This window comes from Prinia subflava, chromosome 18, assembly GCF_021018805.1.
Source record: "Prinia subflava isolate CZ2003 ecotype Zambia chromosome 18, Cam_Psub_1.2, whole genome shotgun sequence".
NCBI classification, from domain to species: Eukaryota; Metazoa; Chordata; class Aves; order Passeriformes; family Cisticolidae; genus Prinia; species Prinia subflava.
Genome location: NC_086264.1, coordinates 256,009 through 273,738, shown reverse-complemented (window position 1 = coordinate 273,738; position 17,730 = coordinate 256,009). Strand labels below are relative to the sequence as shown.

At 42.5% G+C, this 17,730-nt stretch overlaps 1 protein-coding gene across 3 annotated transcripts in view; it reads right to left on the bottom strand.

Moving 5' to 3' along the window:
• SEC24D (SEC24 homolog D, COPII coat complex component) overlaps positions 1-17,730 on the bottom strand; it is a 42,328-nt gene that overhangs the window by 1,730 nt on the left and 22,868 nt on the right. For all 3 annotated transcript variants that reach the window (XM_063415393.1, XM_063415391.1, XM_063415392.1), the window contains exons 9-22: positions 14,062-14,200; positions 12,744-12,859; positions 10,335-10,459; positions 7,779-7,970; positions 7,059-7,152; positions 5,083-5,199; positions 4,613-4,780; positions 4,073-4,169; positions 3,327-3,472; positions 2,631-2,769; positions 2,102-2,220; positions 1,260-1,439; positions 941-1,132; positions 366-455 (exon numbers count right to left, since the gene is read on the bottom strand). In XM_063415393.1, coding sequence (XP_063271463.1) covers positions 366-455; positions 941-1,132; positions 1,260-1,439; positions 2,102-2,220; positions 2,631-2,769; positions 3,327-3,472; positions 4,073-4,169; positions 4,613-4,780; positions 5,083-5,199; positions 7,059-7,152; positions 7,779-7,970; positions 10,335-10,459; positions 12,744-12,859; positions 14,062-14,200 — 1,914 coding nt within the window. The remainder of the gene's footprint in view (positions 1-365; positions 456-940; positions 1,133-1,259; positions 1,440-2,101; positions 2,221-2,630; positions 2,770-3,326; positions 3,473-4,072; positions 4,170-4,612; positions 4,781-5,082; positions 5,200-7,058; positions 7,153-7,778; positions 7,971-10,334; positions 10,460-12,743; positions 12,860-14,061; positions 14,201-17,730) is intronic.

Sequence of the window (17,730 nt, the reverse complement as noted above, 5' to 3'; positions counted from 1 at the left end):
TTTTAGGATGCAGTCAGACTAGATGGCAGCACAGTTCTCCTGTGGCTCTTAGTGGATGCTCTTAAGGTAGGGAAAACCCCCAAAACTAATAAATCTCCACACTGCAGAAGCTGGAGAGACTAATGTGAATTGAGGAGTGCAGAATAAAATGGTTATCTTTTAAACTTGACTACCTTTGAAAATCAGTTTTGATTGGGAATTAGCACATTTCAGATGCCTGTGCTTACAAATCAATCTAGAACTCACCCACATGCAGGAAGACTCTCGATACCTAAAAAATCTTACAGCCACTGGTAAGTTTTGGCAAAGCCTAGAGTGTTCCTCTGAACAAGTGTGAGGAATGAGTTGAGACAGAAAGCAGTTACCTTCATAGTGTGGGGCTTTTGGCTCTGGATTTGCTCCAGGATATGCTTCAGTTTCTTAGAAAATGGATTGTCCAGGTCAGGCAGGGATGTCTGTCAGAAGGAAAGCAGGTTGTTATACTCCAGTCACCTCCCTAACCAAGACTAGCAGCTGACAGTTATGTTACAAGGTACGGTGGATTTCATACTTAACCAGGAAACTCCACTTCTTTCACTAAAAGATCTCATCTTGAGGACTCGTTTTTCAGTTTAAAATAGTCCCTATATGAAAATGCATCATCAGGAAAACTTAACCACTGCAAAGTGTTTTGTTCCAGTTTTAGTAATACACAGTTGAAAGGACTTTAATATCTGCAGCGAAGTTTCAGATTAAAAAAGCTGTGAAAGCTTCTGTCCTCTTAGCGTGCAGAGCGTCAAAGCGTTGCGTTTTATTAACTTAAAGCAATTCTGGTGCCTAAAGATCTTCTGCTGGTCACCTGCTCTTGCTTTTAAGGCTGAAGGATGAAAAAGACCTCACTTGTTTCTCTGACTGGCATCTGGTCTTGCTAAAGGCTCAGCTCTCAGTGCCATGTACTCACGGCCTCGGTGCTGATGTGCGCGAAGGACGGGACGTTGAAGAGCCCCTGGATGAGCTCGGGGGCCGCGCTGGCTCCCAGCCACAGGAACACGCTCAGCCCGCTGGCCAGCAGGAAGGCGCCTCCCTCGGAGAGCCGCTCCTCGGAGCAGCGCACGGCGCCCGGCACCGCGCCGCTCGCCGGGTCCAGGCCATGCTGTGGGCAGAACACACGAGAGCGTGGAACTGACTTGGAAAGTACCTGCTGAAAGGCCTGCTACACCTTAGTGGGTCCTTCCCAGTAGGGGTTAGGAATGAAAGTGAAGGATGCGCTGCTGACTCACAATTGGCAGCAGCAGGGGGTAGAAGAAGAGCTGTGTGTCAGCCACCCCCATGGCCATGACCAGCTGCCGGTGGAAGGCTCTCTCGTCCGTTGGGATTTCGGGCCTGCCGGCCAGCACCCAGCTCTTCAGCAGGCAGTTCATGTACACGGGCAGCACCTTCATCGTGTCTGGCAGGATCAGCTGAGAAAAAAACACCTTAAATAAGAATCCAACAGAAATTATTTGCTCTATAAGCTGTAGTCGCTGTCTTGGCTGCTGTCATCTCCCTGTGACCCTGTGAATTTTTGGGGCACTCTCTGAAGAATTAAGGAGAAACAGTGGTCCACAATAAGTGGCTCTGGCTTTGTTTAACATATTTGGTCCTCACCAACAATGAACAATTCACTGCCCAGGCTTGTGGTTACTGGCAGCACCTCTGGGATGGAAAAGCCCAAGGCTTTCTTTGAGTTGAATCACTAAGATGTGACTGAATAAATTAAATGGAAACAAATCAGTCACTCTGCTTAGTCAAAAATTAGAATACTACAACCATCTCTAACAACGTAACAATTAAAAATGAAAGCTTTTTGAGTCAGTGCATCATTCCAGCAGGAAGAAAAGGCTGGCTGAGCTCCTTTGTGTGAGTATAGGCATCAGTTTCATCAATGGCATTGCCTTTTGTTCCACAACAACAGTTTCTGTGTGCTCTAAGTGCCACCACTGAATCCCACCTGTCATTAACTGCATTTGAAAGAAAAGAACAAGTCTGTTCTGAAATTTTGCTTTCTGGCTGTGCTGATGTTGCAGGGTGGTTGTGCACTTGTGGCAAAGCCTGGGTGGGTAGGACTGGGTGTGGTTTTTACCTGGCTGACAGCTGCTGGGCTGGCACAGTTCTTCTTGTAGCAGGCCAGCATGTGAGCAGTCTGATTCATCAGGATGTCCCTGACGGTCTTCAGGGGCTGGGTCAGAATGGCTTTAAAAGCTACAAGCACAGGATAAAAGTGTGGGTTAAAAAAGACACTCTCTCAAAGTACCTTTGTCTGCTTTTCTGATTTTATGGACCTGAGGGCTGAGGCTGCTTTTCAGTCTCTTCTACAAGCACCCAAAAACCCCACCAAACCCCCAACACTGCAGTAGGATGTCCATTGCCACTTACTGTGCCTGCCCAGTTCTGTGCATTACCTACACATGAGTATTACTTTTAAGGCAGTTTGTCTAAAATAGGTTATTGTTTGTCTTTTCATTTTCATAATACTTCAGGAATTGCTCAGGTGTGGAGCAGCAAGTTATAAAAAATGATTTCCCACCAGGTAATCAATTCAGCCCCCCTTCCTTCCCCTTCATCCATGCCAGAATAAGAAAGGAAACCAAGGCGGACTGTTGCAGCCGTACCTGACTTGGCAAAGAAGTTGATGAGCGCGTCGGTCTCACAAGCCCTGTAGACATCAGCTAACTGGGAGCTGCAGTTCAGGCCCAGGTTGTGGATGCGGATTCTCCTCTGCCCGCTCAGGGACGTGTACAGCACCGCGCACTGCAACGGAGAGGCGCAGTCACCACGGGACCAGCGCACCAGGACAGGGGACACGGACACCTCTGCAGCCACTGCAGCCCGGCTGTGCTGCTGGCAGGGCAGCACCAGCACGCCTGTGGTGCTTAGGACATTGTAGACATTGCAGAGTAAGTTATTCATCTTAACCTCACAAAAAGTCCTACAGTCTGTACAGGGGGAAGTGAGGTTTAACAATAGAGAACTGTTCTTGAATAGAGGTTACAAGGAATGCCACAGCAATAACAAATGCCATTTAAGTAGCAATGAATCTCTTACTCCACATAAATTTATTTACAGTGAAACAGAAAAAAATGAACAGCTGATGAGGTCTGAGTGAGTGTTTAGAAAGGATCTGGGTACCCCAGAACAGAGCATGCAGCACAGAGGTAGGGAACACACTTTTTACTAGTGGTGTTACGGCACAAGGGTCTGTGCAAGTGGTGCCTTGTTCCCATCGCTCCTACACCATCACTTCTCTGCTCTGGCTGCAGAAGGTCTTGCTCACCATTTTATGGTATACATGAATAGGAGTTTTTTACCTGAATTAAGGCCCCAGTGTCTTCACTCAGTTTGTCATCATGTTTGAACTCCACTGTCACTGCTTTGTCACCGTCAACCGCTGCCATCTCCACATCTGTGGTGTTATTCATGTAAATGGCCCCAAAGAAGTCTGTAGCCCTGAACCCTGCAGCCAGATTAAAACAGAGCGTTTCACTAAAAAATGGCAAATTAAATTGACATCATTTACTGAAGCAGAAGCCATTTTCCCTCAGGGCTTTACAGTCTCAGGAGTCTCAACAAGTGTCCCTGCTGATGGCATTGTGAGAGCTGGAGACAGGGAAAGCTGTGACTTGGACTCCCAGAGCTTCTGCACTGCTGGCTTAGCCTCCATGGGTGTGTCCTTTCTCTAATAATTCTTTGGAGCTAAGAACAAATGACAGCAGCTGGACAGACACAAGAATGTCATTTAAGTACGAAAATGAAGGCACAGGTCAGTGTCCAGCAGCAACACCTTTTTGAACAACTTCCTTGCATTCCATGCTGTGCACAGTGAGCAGAAGCCCTTCCCAGACTAGAAAATCAGTTAATAAGGAGGAATATACAGGAAGCATGTGTGTATATATATGCATATAAATAACAATATATACACACAGCCATGGATTTTATCAGTCTATTCAATTAATTTTCAAGAGGTACACAATGAAATTAAACCAGCCTGATCTTACAAGTGATTTGCACGGCACTCACTACATTATTTAAAATTCATCCCCATGGGTCCTATTACCTGTACTTGTCCGAACCCTCATTGTTGCATCAAATCCCATCTTTTTTTGGATGTCCTTCCTGAGGTCACTTAAGAACTGGGGGCTGTCGGCATCGAGCTGCAAACACAAAGCAGAAGGTTCAGAGCTTCAACACCAAAGGGCAGCAGCACAGCAGTGACCCAACATCCCCTCCCATGATCCCCATCCCCCCAGCAAGTCTGTTCACAGCTCTTGAGTCCTCTAAAAAGGATTTCAAATGTGGACTGTTGTTACCAGAATCTCGTATATGCAAGTGTCCACCACTCATCACCAGGCCCAGATATTAACTGGACGTCCTGCACTTTTCAGCAAAATTTCAGGGTACCAACCAGCTTATTACATCTTCAGGATCCAAACCTGCCATTGTTAAGTTTGAATTTTATCACCTTGAGTTGATAACCAGGTCTTCCAGACTCACTCTGCCCTTCAGTTAGAAGTCTCAGCACACACTGAAATGAGATAAAGCAGCAGCAATCCCCCAGCTGTTACTACGTGAAAGGCTGGAAACCCGCAGCACTCACCTGGAAATTGCTGTACTTGTAGAGCGTTCCACCGGTGTACATTGTGACGAGGCCCATGGAGGCCACATCCACGTACTGATTTGGGAACAGGAACAAATCCACACAGCAGCCATTGGCCACACAGTCCTTGGCTAAGGCCTCATAATTTCCCTGCGGCTGAAAGAGGGTCTGCACAGGAATGAAAAATACAAGTGCCATCGTATTAGATATTAATCACAACTCAAAGAGCCAGATGAAGACAAAAGGATGAAGTGGAAGTGTGAAGTGAGGCACGGCTATCATCAAAAACATGCTTGCCCTGCTCATGGATACAGGGAAGACCTCAGTGTGTTCCTGGAGAACCCATCACTACAGAGGCATTGTATAACCAAACCCTTCTGTGTCAAAGAAAATACATGAAAAAAGATCAGTGCCCTATGACACAAATGCAGTGTAACAGCAGTCCCCTGTTAGCTCAGAGCAGAAAATACCTTTTCCTTATCTGTATTGAGCAGTTTTTTGTCATCCCTGTTTTTCAGCTTCCCTGGTGCTTCCGCAGTTGGCAGAGAAGAGTGGAAGATGAACAATTTCCCAGCACATTCTGCAGCCTGTTCAAAGACACCACGTTGGCACATTCATTACTGCAGGGTTAACAAGCCCATATTCACACACTGGGGGGCTCAGGGAACAGCGGGCACTTCCTGCAGGCCCTCAGGGGTGAAGAATTCATTTCCAGGCTCAGCACCTGACAGAATAAGCCCCCAGACAAACTTTGAGGGGAGCTTTTCAGTCAGTGAGCAGCAGTCCAGCACACAGGTTTGCTGCCAAGGCATTCTGACAGCACCTCCTCCAGAGGCAAAAGGAGGAGCTCCTCTCTTGGGGACTTTCCAGTTGGACACTGCCATTATGCAATAGGCATCAAAATACAAATACTCAAACTGCATCAGATTAAAAGGAAATGCAGTTTAACAGAAAAATTCAGTTCAGGTACACCGGTGTTCCATACATTTTTGGAATGTGACAATTCCATCCCTGTAGCAGATTCCCATGGAAATCTACACTGCCAAGATGCAGACACAAACCACCAGTGCTACTATTGCTTGTCCAGGTCTTAAAATGTTCACAAAACATTCCACCTTTCAAAATAAGCTGTGGCATTCTGGGAAAACCAAAAGCCTCTGCTACGGCAGAAACACAACTGAAGGCAGCACCTGACTTTTAAAATGACTGAAATTTCACCCCTGATATTTCAAGAACAGTTACTTTTGATCACCAATGACAATTTCTTCAATTCCTTTGATGAAGCCTTCTGCTGTAAACTGAAAGACTTCCCAGATACCTGTTTTCTCTGATATGTATCAAGAATTAGTGATACTGGTTTGACAAAGTTTCTAAAATATATGTATTTTTAACACAATCTGTTTATTTTTTTAGACAAGAACTGTTTTCTTGAGCAGAGGTATTTGCAGAGGAATAATTCATAGTGAAAATCCTTACAAATCCTAAAAATACTGAGCTAAATAAAAGGTTTAATTAAGGGCAGCTCTCTTTTATAGCTACCATCAAAGGAAATCTCAGATTATGGCCCTTAAATTTGTTCTATAGAAGTCAAGTATTAGGAAAAAGCATTCAGATGTGCTTTGCTCACATACCTGCTGATAATATGAATAATTAACAAGAAAGCAGGTATTAAATCAATATATAAAGAACAGATATGAGAAATGTTCATTTTTGTTTTGACAAGTTTATGTACTCAAAGTCCATGTTTTATGCATACAAAGCTCACAGATAAATCAACCATTTTAAAGCACCACTGGCTGTGCTCTGCCCCTGCAGATCTCGTGGTGAAGCAGGGTGGTGGTGATTGAACGGGCAGTGTGCCATGGGAGCGCCGGCCCTGCCCTGCGGATCCCTGCCAGTGCAGCCCAGCTGGGAGAACTCGTCATCAAACGGAGCCCTCCAGCCTCGGCCCCATTCGCTCACAGACAGACAGACAGACAGAAATATTCTGTTTTGCACAACAGGCTTTGCAGAAGCATGAGAATAACCAGAGCAAAGTCTGATGTTACTATCACTGTTTTATTATATGTTATTATATACTGACTTTCCTGCCCTTCACACGTGCAAGGACTGGGTATCTGTGCAAACACAAGAGTCTTGATTCGTTCTGCTGTGGTAACTAAACGTGTCTGTATTTCTCTTACACGCTGAACAAGAAACTGCCTCCTGCTCCTCATCTTCTCCTCAACATCCCTCCTACATGGAATAGACTCTGGGGACTTGTTTCCCTCAGTAAGAACATCTGGGAACAGATGTTATGCTTGTCAGTTCTTATTCTGACTACGGTGGTTGGAAGGTACTGTTAGAATAACGGAACAATCAACAACCTTTTTCCCCTAGTTTCCCACTGTGATGGGACTGAAACCTGATTTCAAGCTGCTTCTTTGACAGAGAGGAATGTTCTAACCTTTAGTGCCTCCATGCCAGCCTGGATAACGGGAGCGAAGATGGTCTCACTCTCATTAGTGTCTGCAAACAACTCTGGAATCTGGTCCAACAAGCTATGAAAGAGAAAGGATCAATGTCTCAGCTGGTCAGCATAGGGGCATCCCCAAACACACCTTGTAACGCACCAAGTCTTCACACAGGAAGATGTTTACCATGAAAATTTATTATGCAAAAAATAATACAAATTTTCCTTGCTCAATTTCTTAGGATCCCGGCCAGAATAAAAGAAAATGTGCATTTTTTAATTCTATGAGATGCATTGTTTCAAAGCTTGTAACCAAAAGGAACATGCAGTAAATGAATCAACAGCTAACCATTAAGTAGTTCTGGTGTGCTGTAAGGACTTCAGAGTCCCCAGATCATATCCAGGTGCACATCACATGCACTGCAGGAGGGAAAGCACCCTGTGCTCAGAGCCGGGCTCCCCTCCCAGTTGTGAGGCAGCACAGCTGAAAGGTGCTGCACACCTGGCCTCCCACACTTCCCAGGCTGGCACCGCAAGGCCGTGGCTACTGCCTCCTCTTTGCCTCAGAGGAGGAAACGCAGGGTTTGAAGCTTCTGCTGCCTGCTGAAGTATTTCAGTAGATACCCATACGCCCCAAACCCCATCTGACTGCAGGGCATAATGCACAGGGTAAGCATTCACATCCTACTCTCATCAAGTGTAATTGTACTTTACTTGGTGACAACTGATCGGGATTCCTCAAAGTCGACGAGGAAACCATCCAGCAATGGAACAAAAACTTCTGCCACATCCGTGACCACCATCATCTGAGGCTGAGCTAAGCTGCTTTTCACATTGAAGAAGTGAAGGACCTTGTTATAAGTGACAAAACCAACTCGAATTGCTGAGGATTCTTCTTGCTCTTCTCTGTAAGAAAAACAAAACCCAACTAGTTATAAATCTGGAATGCTGACCTTGCAATAAAAGCGTTCCTTTGACTGCGAGGCTGCTCTCTGATCATTATCTGTACTGGGACAACAAAGCAAACAACAATCAAGCAAATATAATGGCCTCAATCTTTGCTTTAGGCCAAATTCAAGCCAATAAAATCAGCTGCTCTACTGTTTACTTTTTTAAAAAAGTTATAAGGTTACATCAACCCTATTGATGGTACATCCCATTCAAACAGTCAAAAATCCTAAGGATAAAGAATAAACCATGTTGACATCATAACATGGGGAAGACAGCACAGCACAGTTAGTTATGGAGCTTGATGAGGACAAAGTGTTATTCAATTTTTACACATACAACACTTTGCTGCTTCAAGGAGAAGCCTCCACACCATCCCAATCCCAAAGGTGTTACACACCAGGTGTTTGGGGCCTTCATTCCAGACACTGCTCCTGCCAGTGTCATTCTGCACTGCCTCACTTCAATCAGGTTCTCTCATAGTTTTAAAGATTGGCTTTAAGCAGCCAATTGTCTCTGTAGCTCACACACTATTTTGTTATTTTTGAAGACTCACAAGGAGAAAGCTGACCCATATATACAGAAATGCATTCAAATACTTCTTGGTTTTTATTTTTAGTTATGTACCTAAAAATCATAATTGCACAACTCATTACTCTGATTTTCTGAACTCAGAAGCACATTTTGACAAACACATTTCTCAGTACTTCTCAAAATGCAGTCAGGGAGGGGGTTCTTGTTTGGAACACAGGTTTGAAAACGTCTGCTCTAAAATTTCAGCAATTCTTTTTCTGCACAGATTTCTTTAGTACCCCAAGTCCTTCTTCTCAAAAATACAAGTTCAGGGTGAATTCCCTGCAGATGGTTCTGCCCTCATGTGGGAACAGCAGAGTATTTCTGCAGGTGTCTTTGTCCAGCAACAGAAAATGAACACACAGTGACCTCTGTGTCTAAACAACATAGGAAAATTTTCACCACAGATTTTGGTGAAGTGCCTTGTTTGTCTTTTATTAAATTAATATTGTTTAAGCCAACAGACAAATCTGAGGAAACTGAAGGGCCTGGCTCTCTATTTTTTAGTTGCTATTATCAGTGGACTTGAAAATTTTGGCCCAAATTACTTCACAACAGATCTCGCAGAGTGCTGGTGAGGAGGATGAAGGTGCCTCTTTTGTGATATGGATCCACTTGCTTTCATTCCTCCCCTTCTTGCCCTATTCAAGTTTCCAAACTGCCAAATGCTTTTGGTTACTCCACTCATTCCTCTTATTTTCTTCAGAGTCATGACCAATCCTGATGGAAAACTCTGAGGTATGTTCAGGATAATATCAAACACTTGTGTCTCCAGTGTAATCCTCTGTGAAAAACTACTTGAGAGATGGCCTTACATGGGCATCGGATAAGCTGAACCCCCACCCTGGACTGGAATTTCTTTCCGGCACAGGGAAAAAAGATCCTTAACACATCCCAGATTGTCCCAGGGATGTCATCTCCCACCCTTCCTCACACTGCTCTCTTCATTTCTTAAGTTGCTTCTTGCTCATATAGAAAGGGTTTTCTTTTCGGATGTTCTTTTTTTAATATGTAGACAAGAAACCTTTTGTCTACTTCATTTTTCAGTCTTTCACTGCTTTCATTTCTCTGTGTGTCTGTGCTACTTAAACTCAATTGAAAACTACAGTAATACAGTAAAACCTACATTAAAATAATGTTCTATCAATAACACTGGCCAGCAGTAGCACTACTGCTGCGTGTTTCATGCTCTCAAAGCACACGTGCTCTATTTCATAAGACGGTTGTTGCCTGCAAGACCTGATCTCTCACATACAAACCAGGACAGAGAAGTCTCCCAGCACAGCAAAAGGCTTTGAAAGTTTTGCTAATTAACAGTAAGAGCTGAAGATCCAAGGCACCGGCGCTATGGGTTTAGAGAGACTGGCTGCTCCTGAGTGTTCTGGTTTGAGTAGCTCCCTGTTTGAGTCAATGAGAAAAGCAGGACTGCAGTGAACACAACTGCAGCAAGTGCAGTGGAAGCTGTGACTGAGCCGGTAACACCACTAGAGTTCACTGCAAGAAAGGAAAAGATGCAAGCTCCACGTGCAGTAGCATGGCAGATTCTTTCTGCTCATACATCCAAATATAAGCCCAGACATCCAAGTGTAAAAATTGCCATCAGTGTTAAAATTTAACATTTGGTCAATATCACTCAAAAAACTCCTGTACTGGAAATTCTGACATTTTCCAGTTTTGCCTTTCAACATGCAAAGCTGCATGAGAAGTGCAGTGCAGTGAGTTAAGCCAAGCACACCGATGTCTCTTTACCTTGGAAGTTTCTCTAGCAGAGTCTTCAGTTCATCACATATGAGTTTCACTAGGCCACTCTTTATGTTTCTGTAGGACACATCAATCATGAAGATAAAAGCCGGTGGATTAGGAGGCTTCTTGTCCTACACAGAAAAAAAAAAAAAACCCAAACATTCACAGGTAAAATTAGACAGTGTCCTTTTAGGAAGAAATTCAGAGGTGGTACCATAAGGCAATGCAAATAGAGCGCTCAGTTGTTTGAAAAATGCTGTGAATTGTAAATAGTAACTCCTGCAGAGAGCTGACACCTATTGGTGTCAGCCCTGGGATAAAACATCACTGGAAAACAGCATCCTAATGGAATAAAACATCTAAAGGGTAACAGTTCATTAGATAAGATGAAGCACAAACTTCTGCTGGAAGTCAAGTGTTTAAACAAATCTGAATTTTGGCTTTTTTCTGTACCCTTTCTTTCCTTTGGGAGTTCCTCTTATCCACAGTGTAAGTGGCACAGAAATTGTGCATACACTACTGACACAAGTTTCTTAAGTAAGAAAAACTAAGAGTAAGGTTTGTTTAAAAAAAAAAGTAATGCCAAGAGATGTAGTTAAGAAGTTAATACAAAATGAACAGAACAGGAGTAAACATCACACTCCCTAAAATTAGTTTTCTTAATTCCCATTAAATGAGTAGTAGCCATTATTTGGTGTCAAATTCAGAACAGCTTTTTCATTGCAGTTTCACTTCCTTTATATAGAGTTCCTACCTCCTAAACAAATTATACTTGTTAAACTAAACCCTAGAAAAATTCCAGTTAAGAAAAATTCATCTAACCCTGGAATTATGACTTAGCCTTAGTGCCTGGCAAGCTTTAAACTAAACTGAACATTATACCCTTGATCTCACTCACTTGACTCATGCAAATCAGGATTAATTCCAGTGAACCAAAATTAGGCAGTATTTTTCAAAGCTGTTCTGGTTACTGTACTTGGACTCTTGTTTCAGAAACTGCACCAAAAACTGCTTTTAAACTCCTGTATCAAATCAGCCTTTAGAAAGAATCTGCCTAAATTCTGACAAATATATGGCAGAAACGAGGACTTGTGCTCTTACCACATCCGCCTAGCAGGAGTGCAATAATGCAAACCAGCTGGGATTTGTTAACATTTTTTGTAGCTGTTCATCCTTGTCATTTGATAAGCACAAAAGGAAATGACTTCTCAGTTCTGGTCTTGAACTGGATTTATAAAAGAAAGGAACCTCTGCAACTTGGAGCCAAATGAAAAGTGAATTACAAAATAACGCTACATTTAATGACTTAGCATTGCCAGAGCAGAGTGTTATTTTGTAAGAAATTCCTTTTTTGCAGCATTGCAGTAAGTCTGCAGATGCATCTTGTAGCAAGCAGGTAGACCAGGCTGGATCACCTGTCAAGGAAATCCCTGATTTAAGTCACTTGGCAGAAGTTGGGCCTTCAGAATTTGATGGAGCTTCACTGGATGTACACTGAGTTTCCCACACTGTATTTCTGCAACATCTCACACCACAGCTCTCTCCTGCTTTGGGGTTTAGCCCAGGTTTCTAACAAATCTTACAGGTTCTCAGACATCTCACTGGATTTTGGAGCAGTGCTCTCTAGTGAGCAAGCAGAACTGAACCTTTTCATTTTCTTCATACCAGCAATAGTTTGATGGTCTGAAGAAGATACTGATAGCTACTTCAAGATTTTGCAGGACCCAGTTGCCTTTTCTAACCTTATCATGGTCTCAGCTCCACTCACAGGAAGAAAATTCTGCCTGATTCCAACAAGAACAGAAAAATAGGTCCATGCTATGGTCAGATAAGTCACACTTGCAATTTTATAAAATGAGCTGAGGTTTGAGAAGATTAAGTCATTTGTGCTTTCAGAAGTATCAAATAGAGTTCTGTAATTAAATCAACTACAAATATTTAGAGTAATGTGAGAAGGCTCTGGATTGAGTTCTTCAGTGAGTTGATATTAGAAGAGAGAACCAATTCCACTCCAACATATTGGTCAGAATACTACTATGACTCTTGCCAGGAACAGATTACAAGGTCAAATTCCCTTGCTAAGGTTTAGGGTATTGGGAACGTGATTTAGGCATGTGTCAGTCTTCAAAAGCAGTACAAGACATACATCTAAAACGCAACAAAGCACCAGAATTTGAAAGATATCCCCTGAACAGTGCGATGTCCCGGGTAGGACCAAGCACAGGTCTCGCCTAGACTGGTGATCTGTGATTTTGCTGCACTGCTTGTTATTCCTGCTTGTATCATGTTCCGCAGCACAAAACCCCACAGCACTGTGTTCTCCACAGCTATCCGTGTTTCCCGAACGCTCCTGGGAAGCGCCTTCCCCCCGGGGAGCCCGCGCGTGTCCAGCCGCGCCGCGCCCGCAGCGCCCACCCGGCAGTAATCCGGCGTGGCCACGAACTCGTAGGAGCCCAGCGACAGCTCCGGCCGCTCACTGTGGTCCACCCGCCGCCCCATGTGGTCCAGGTGCTGGAAGAAGAACGGGGGCACTGCAAGAGGACACAACAACAGCAAACAACATCTGTAACTGGGCAAAGAGAGAACACAACAAATCCTTTCAGCAGATGGGATATACTCCAAAGCAGTAAGAAATCAAGTGGGTTTGCACTAACGATTTACACAGAGCCAGTCTTATGGGTCCACAATGAATATATATTCAAAATGCTTAGTTTTTACATTTTTTGTCTGTAAAAGTGCCTGTGTGGGTGAGTGAGGGAAGTATCAACCTAGTTTCTTAGCCATTTTTACTCCTTAGCAATGATTTCTTTTAATTGCTTTCTGACTAAGACACTGTAGTAATACCAGCATGATTTAAAATGATACTGCAACTTAAATGTCCTTCTTGAAGTGTTCCCAGTGCATCTAAATTTCCCTTTATGAGAGTTTAAATTGCTAACAAACGATGAAATTTATTATCTGCTATGCCTGCACAAACACTGGAGCTCCAGGCAGCAGAGCAGTTGGACCGAGTCTGACAAGGTTCACGTTTCAGAGTTGAAAAGATGACTGTATTAGGGAAAACACCATACCCCTGTGATCCAGCTGAGGAAATCCAGCTTGATACAAATGTCTAGAAAGGCTAGTTCTGGCAAAGATTTGGGATTTCGCCAGGAGCACAGGAACAGTTATGAGTCACATGCAGCACACTTGAACAAATATGGCATGGTATCTTCTGTGAAAACCAACACTTGTCACACTAAGATTAATGGCTTATTTAACCATTGTACCCACAGACCTGCATAGGATGAAGCTAACATGGGTCTAAATGTTTGCTTTTTGCAAACATTTGCAAAATTTGCATTGTAAATTTGCATTTTTAAAAATAAATTAATGTTTTCTTTCAGCACAAAAATTGCTTTCAATTAACAACACAAGCAGCTTTAAATAAAAATAAAGCTTTAAAATAAAGTTTTGACCATATCAGACAGGACTTCATGAGTCAGCATTATTTTTCTTTTTCTTTTCTTTTTTTTTTTTTTTTTCTTTTTTTTTTTTAATTGTACTGAACAAATGTTTCCCTCTACTATTCTTTGGAATAGATTTTTTTTTGATTTATGAAATAAGCCCAGTTCCTGCATCCCCCTAAACTATTTTTTATTAAATCAGCAAGTCAATAAAACAGCTCTGTGGGTACGGTTTCTCTTTATTCCCACGGCAGTGCTGCGAGTGCAGGTCAGAGCCGCGCCCTCACCGTCGTTGGTGCAGCTGCAGAAGCCGCACTGGTAGCGCCGGCCGCCGTCGGTGAAGCGCATGAAGGGACACATGTAGGCCTTGCAGCGGTTGCAGCGCACGGGGCCGCCCTCCCCGTGGGACACGAGGAACAGCGGGGTCTGCGGACCAGGAGGGACAGACAGAGCCATGTAAACATGCAGCCAGCGAGAGCTACAAGAGTTAACTCAGATTTAACTCCTTAGACACCACTCGGTTAAGAGATCATTTATTGTTCAGCACTCACAAAAACTGTGCAGCCCCAGAGATCCCCCCACGGGGCTGTATTCTGATGTTTATCAGAAGAAGAATAAGGATTCAGACCACAACCCCACAGCGTTTTGCAAGCATTGGAAGTTTAGGGCTCCAGGCTGATTTTCCCCAGCAAAGGGTAATTTTTACAGTTCACTAAGAAAAATCTGCTGGAGTCAGGTCTTTTGGCTTCTCTGCCAGACAGAGTTTTCCTGAAGAAATCTAGTGCTGCCTGTCAATTGCAAAAGGCTATTTGCTGAGAAAGCCCTTTAATATTATATCCTAAATGCTGCCTCCTGTGCTGCCTTGTTACATGCTACACTCCAGTTTAAATGATGTCAGGGTCACCAGCCAGAGGGGCAGATTTAGGAGGAATACTAATATTTTCTGAAGGAAAGTACATACAGCAAACAAGTCCAGCACCTCAAGCACTTGTCAGTTTATGCACACTGACCACGCTTGCTAACAGCCCTGCCAAAACCCACAGCTAAGGGAAGACATTTCCCAGATGCCTCTTTCCACAAAAACTGCAGCAATTGAAAGATTCCTGTGATTATTCTTAGAGTTAGAAAACTCATACTTGAAACCACTACAGAAATGGAAGTTTACTCAATTTTTTTTTTTTTTTACTTTCTTCATCCCCAGCTAAAAATCTCAAAAGGTAAGAATAAGGAATGTCCAGAGTTTGGACACAGCAGATCCCTACAAGAAGGAAAATGCTAACAATGCCTTTCAATGCTAGCACATCACACTAGCACATTCTTTTTGGGTTTTTTGGGTTTTTTTTTCAATAATTATTCTGTCTCTTCTTAAGGAATGGGAGTATTTCATCTATTATACACTTTATCTTTTACTGCTACACAAGGATGCCAAGGATTTTCTACATGCAAGTAGATTTTTACTACATAGGTTTTAAGTGCTCTCCCCTGCTCCACTGAGATATTCTTTTACTTTGAGTTCTTTCCTCTAGGCAAATTGAGTTTAACCCAAATTAACCAATAATGCCAGCTGGCAAATACCAGCGTCATTTTTCAGAGATGAAAGCTTTGGCCATGAAACTTGCTCATCAGCCACAACGGCTTAATAAGGTTTAAAAGTTCTGGGTTTTGTTCATTACTTGGCAATTTTCTGATTATCATTCTGCTGTATTAGTTTAATGAGACCTGGATCTGGTTTGTAGTTAATATTATCATAACATCTGACCTGGTAGGGGAAAACAACAAGACTAAACCAACTCCTGATGGATACATACCCATTGATTCAGTAACTTTCAACCTCGGTTTGATACATTTAATATTTAATAACCAAGAAAAATTACTCCTCAAAATGTGAGCATTTTGATATCTCAAAGTTAAGGCTTTTACATAAAAGGCATAAACAAGAACAATTAAAAAATAAATGCCATGAAGTTCAGAGCCCAAGTATCTACATTCTCACACACATGTAATAAATTACCTTCTTGAAGACAAAAAATTTAAGAGAAAATAAAAGCCAGCTAAAAATGTACATGAAAAAATTAAGGAGTTTATCTAACAAAGAAAAAATTTTAAAGCGGCCCTGTCTCCTTACCAATTTATTAATTGGAACTTTTAGAAAATAAATGGAATTTACATCTTAGTGTTTTCTTTAACACTTCAGAACATTACATCGAAGTGATTTCTGTCAGGGTAAAACAGCTTTTTTTAAAAAAGTAGATTTCTGTGGGACTGTACAAAGGTAAGTAATACTGGGCATGCAAAAACTCCTGAGTTTAAATTAAGGATACATAAAAGCAGAACAGTGGGGAAAAAAAAGTGACACTGAATGGGAAAGTCCTGCTTGGTGTGCTCCACTCTCTGTAGATGTCACTGTACACCAGAAGGAAAAGCAGAGAGATCTCTTTATGCTCCCACCAAAATCAGTAGCAAACTCTCATAGCAGCAGGAGAATTAAAATTAAAAAAGAAGTTTTTAATTTTGGGAGGTTTTGTTTGGATTTCATTAAGTAAATGCAATACTCCTGGGGTTTTTTGCCTTTTCACCTACAAAGTATCAGCATTTTCTTTTTCTCTTGTCTTAGAAAGAATCAGTTTTTGCTGGAGGCCAAACATTTTAATTCTAGGTTAAAGCAAAGGGGGATGGGGCGGGAGATGGAAAATGGACCTGCACGAACTTTAATTTCTCTGGAACCCTCTCGCCCCACTCAAGTGCAAGCCCTGAGAGTTGATCTGATAAACCATAACTTAACCTCAAATATAGCTGCAATAAGAGGAGTTTTATTTTGGAAGTATTTCAGCAAGATCATCTCTCAGGAGTCAGAAAAATATCACAAAGCAACAGATACACTGATGGCACAGCTCCAAGACAAAACACATCCATAAAAATTTCCAAGGGGACTGTAAACTGCACTTTAAAGTCTGAGAAAGCTGAATTTCTATTGCTTGTTATAAAAATGAAGTCCTGACATGCTCCTGAGGGTGATGCCTGCAAACTATCACCATATTCATATTGCACGATCTGGACCACAGCTGCAAATTTTAAGTGTAGGAGTAAGGACTCTGCTAAAGCTCCAGATCATCATGGCACATCTCTGGGAAAGCATTGTAAAGAGAAAAATCCTACGTGAGAGATCCTCTGGAGAACAAGAGAGGCACATACAGATACTGAAGAAAATGCACCATTTCTCAGACCACAAAATAAACACATCAGTGTCTCTATCACACCCTGACGGTGGAAGCAGTGCTCCTACAGTTGTTACATTGATGCAAATGCAAATAAATCCCTAAAATATTCCTGTCAGAATTTCAAGATATGCTCTACAACATAACTTTCTAATGAACAAAGGAGGAGGCTTCATCCAAGCATGGCACCGCTGCCCCAGAAAAATGTTATGATTAATTAGTACAGTAAAAAGATGAGAAAAAACTAATCAAAGAGAATTCTGAAATATAACACTGATGTTTTTGGAAAAAACAGTTCACTAGGTCATGAACCAAAGTGTCTCTGTTTCCTAGCACTGTTGAAGGGGTTTGTTTTCTTTTATTCTATCATCATAGATTGCTTTTGAGAAAGATTAACCAGTCTACAAATAATCCCTTGGTTTTGAGTTGCTTTACTGAGTCCCATTAAAACGTCAAGGAAGCATTTCCCTTTGTGATGCTCCCACTGTCTTTTATCAGAAGCCATTCCCTCTGAAGGCAGGAGATATTTTGCCAGTTCCTGGTTTCAGATGTTGAACATGCTCAGCCTCCTCAGCTGATGACTCAGGCCAATTTGGACTATCTCCTCTGCAAGGTTCACAGCAGGTTCAACTATTTTCCGTACCACTTCTTTTCCACTGATTTCCTTGTTTGCCTGCAAGACTGCAGCAAGGCTAAAGCATCACCCACACGATGCAGGCTCCCCTGGCTCTGGCCTGCTTT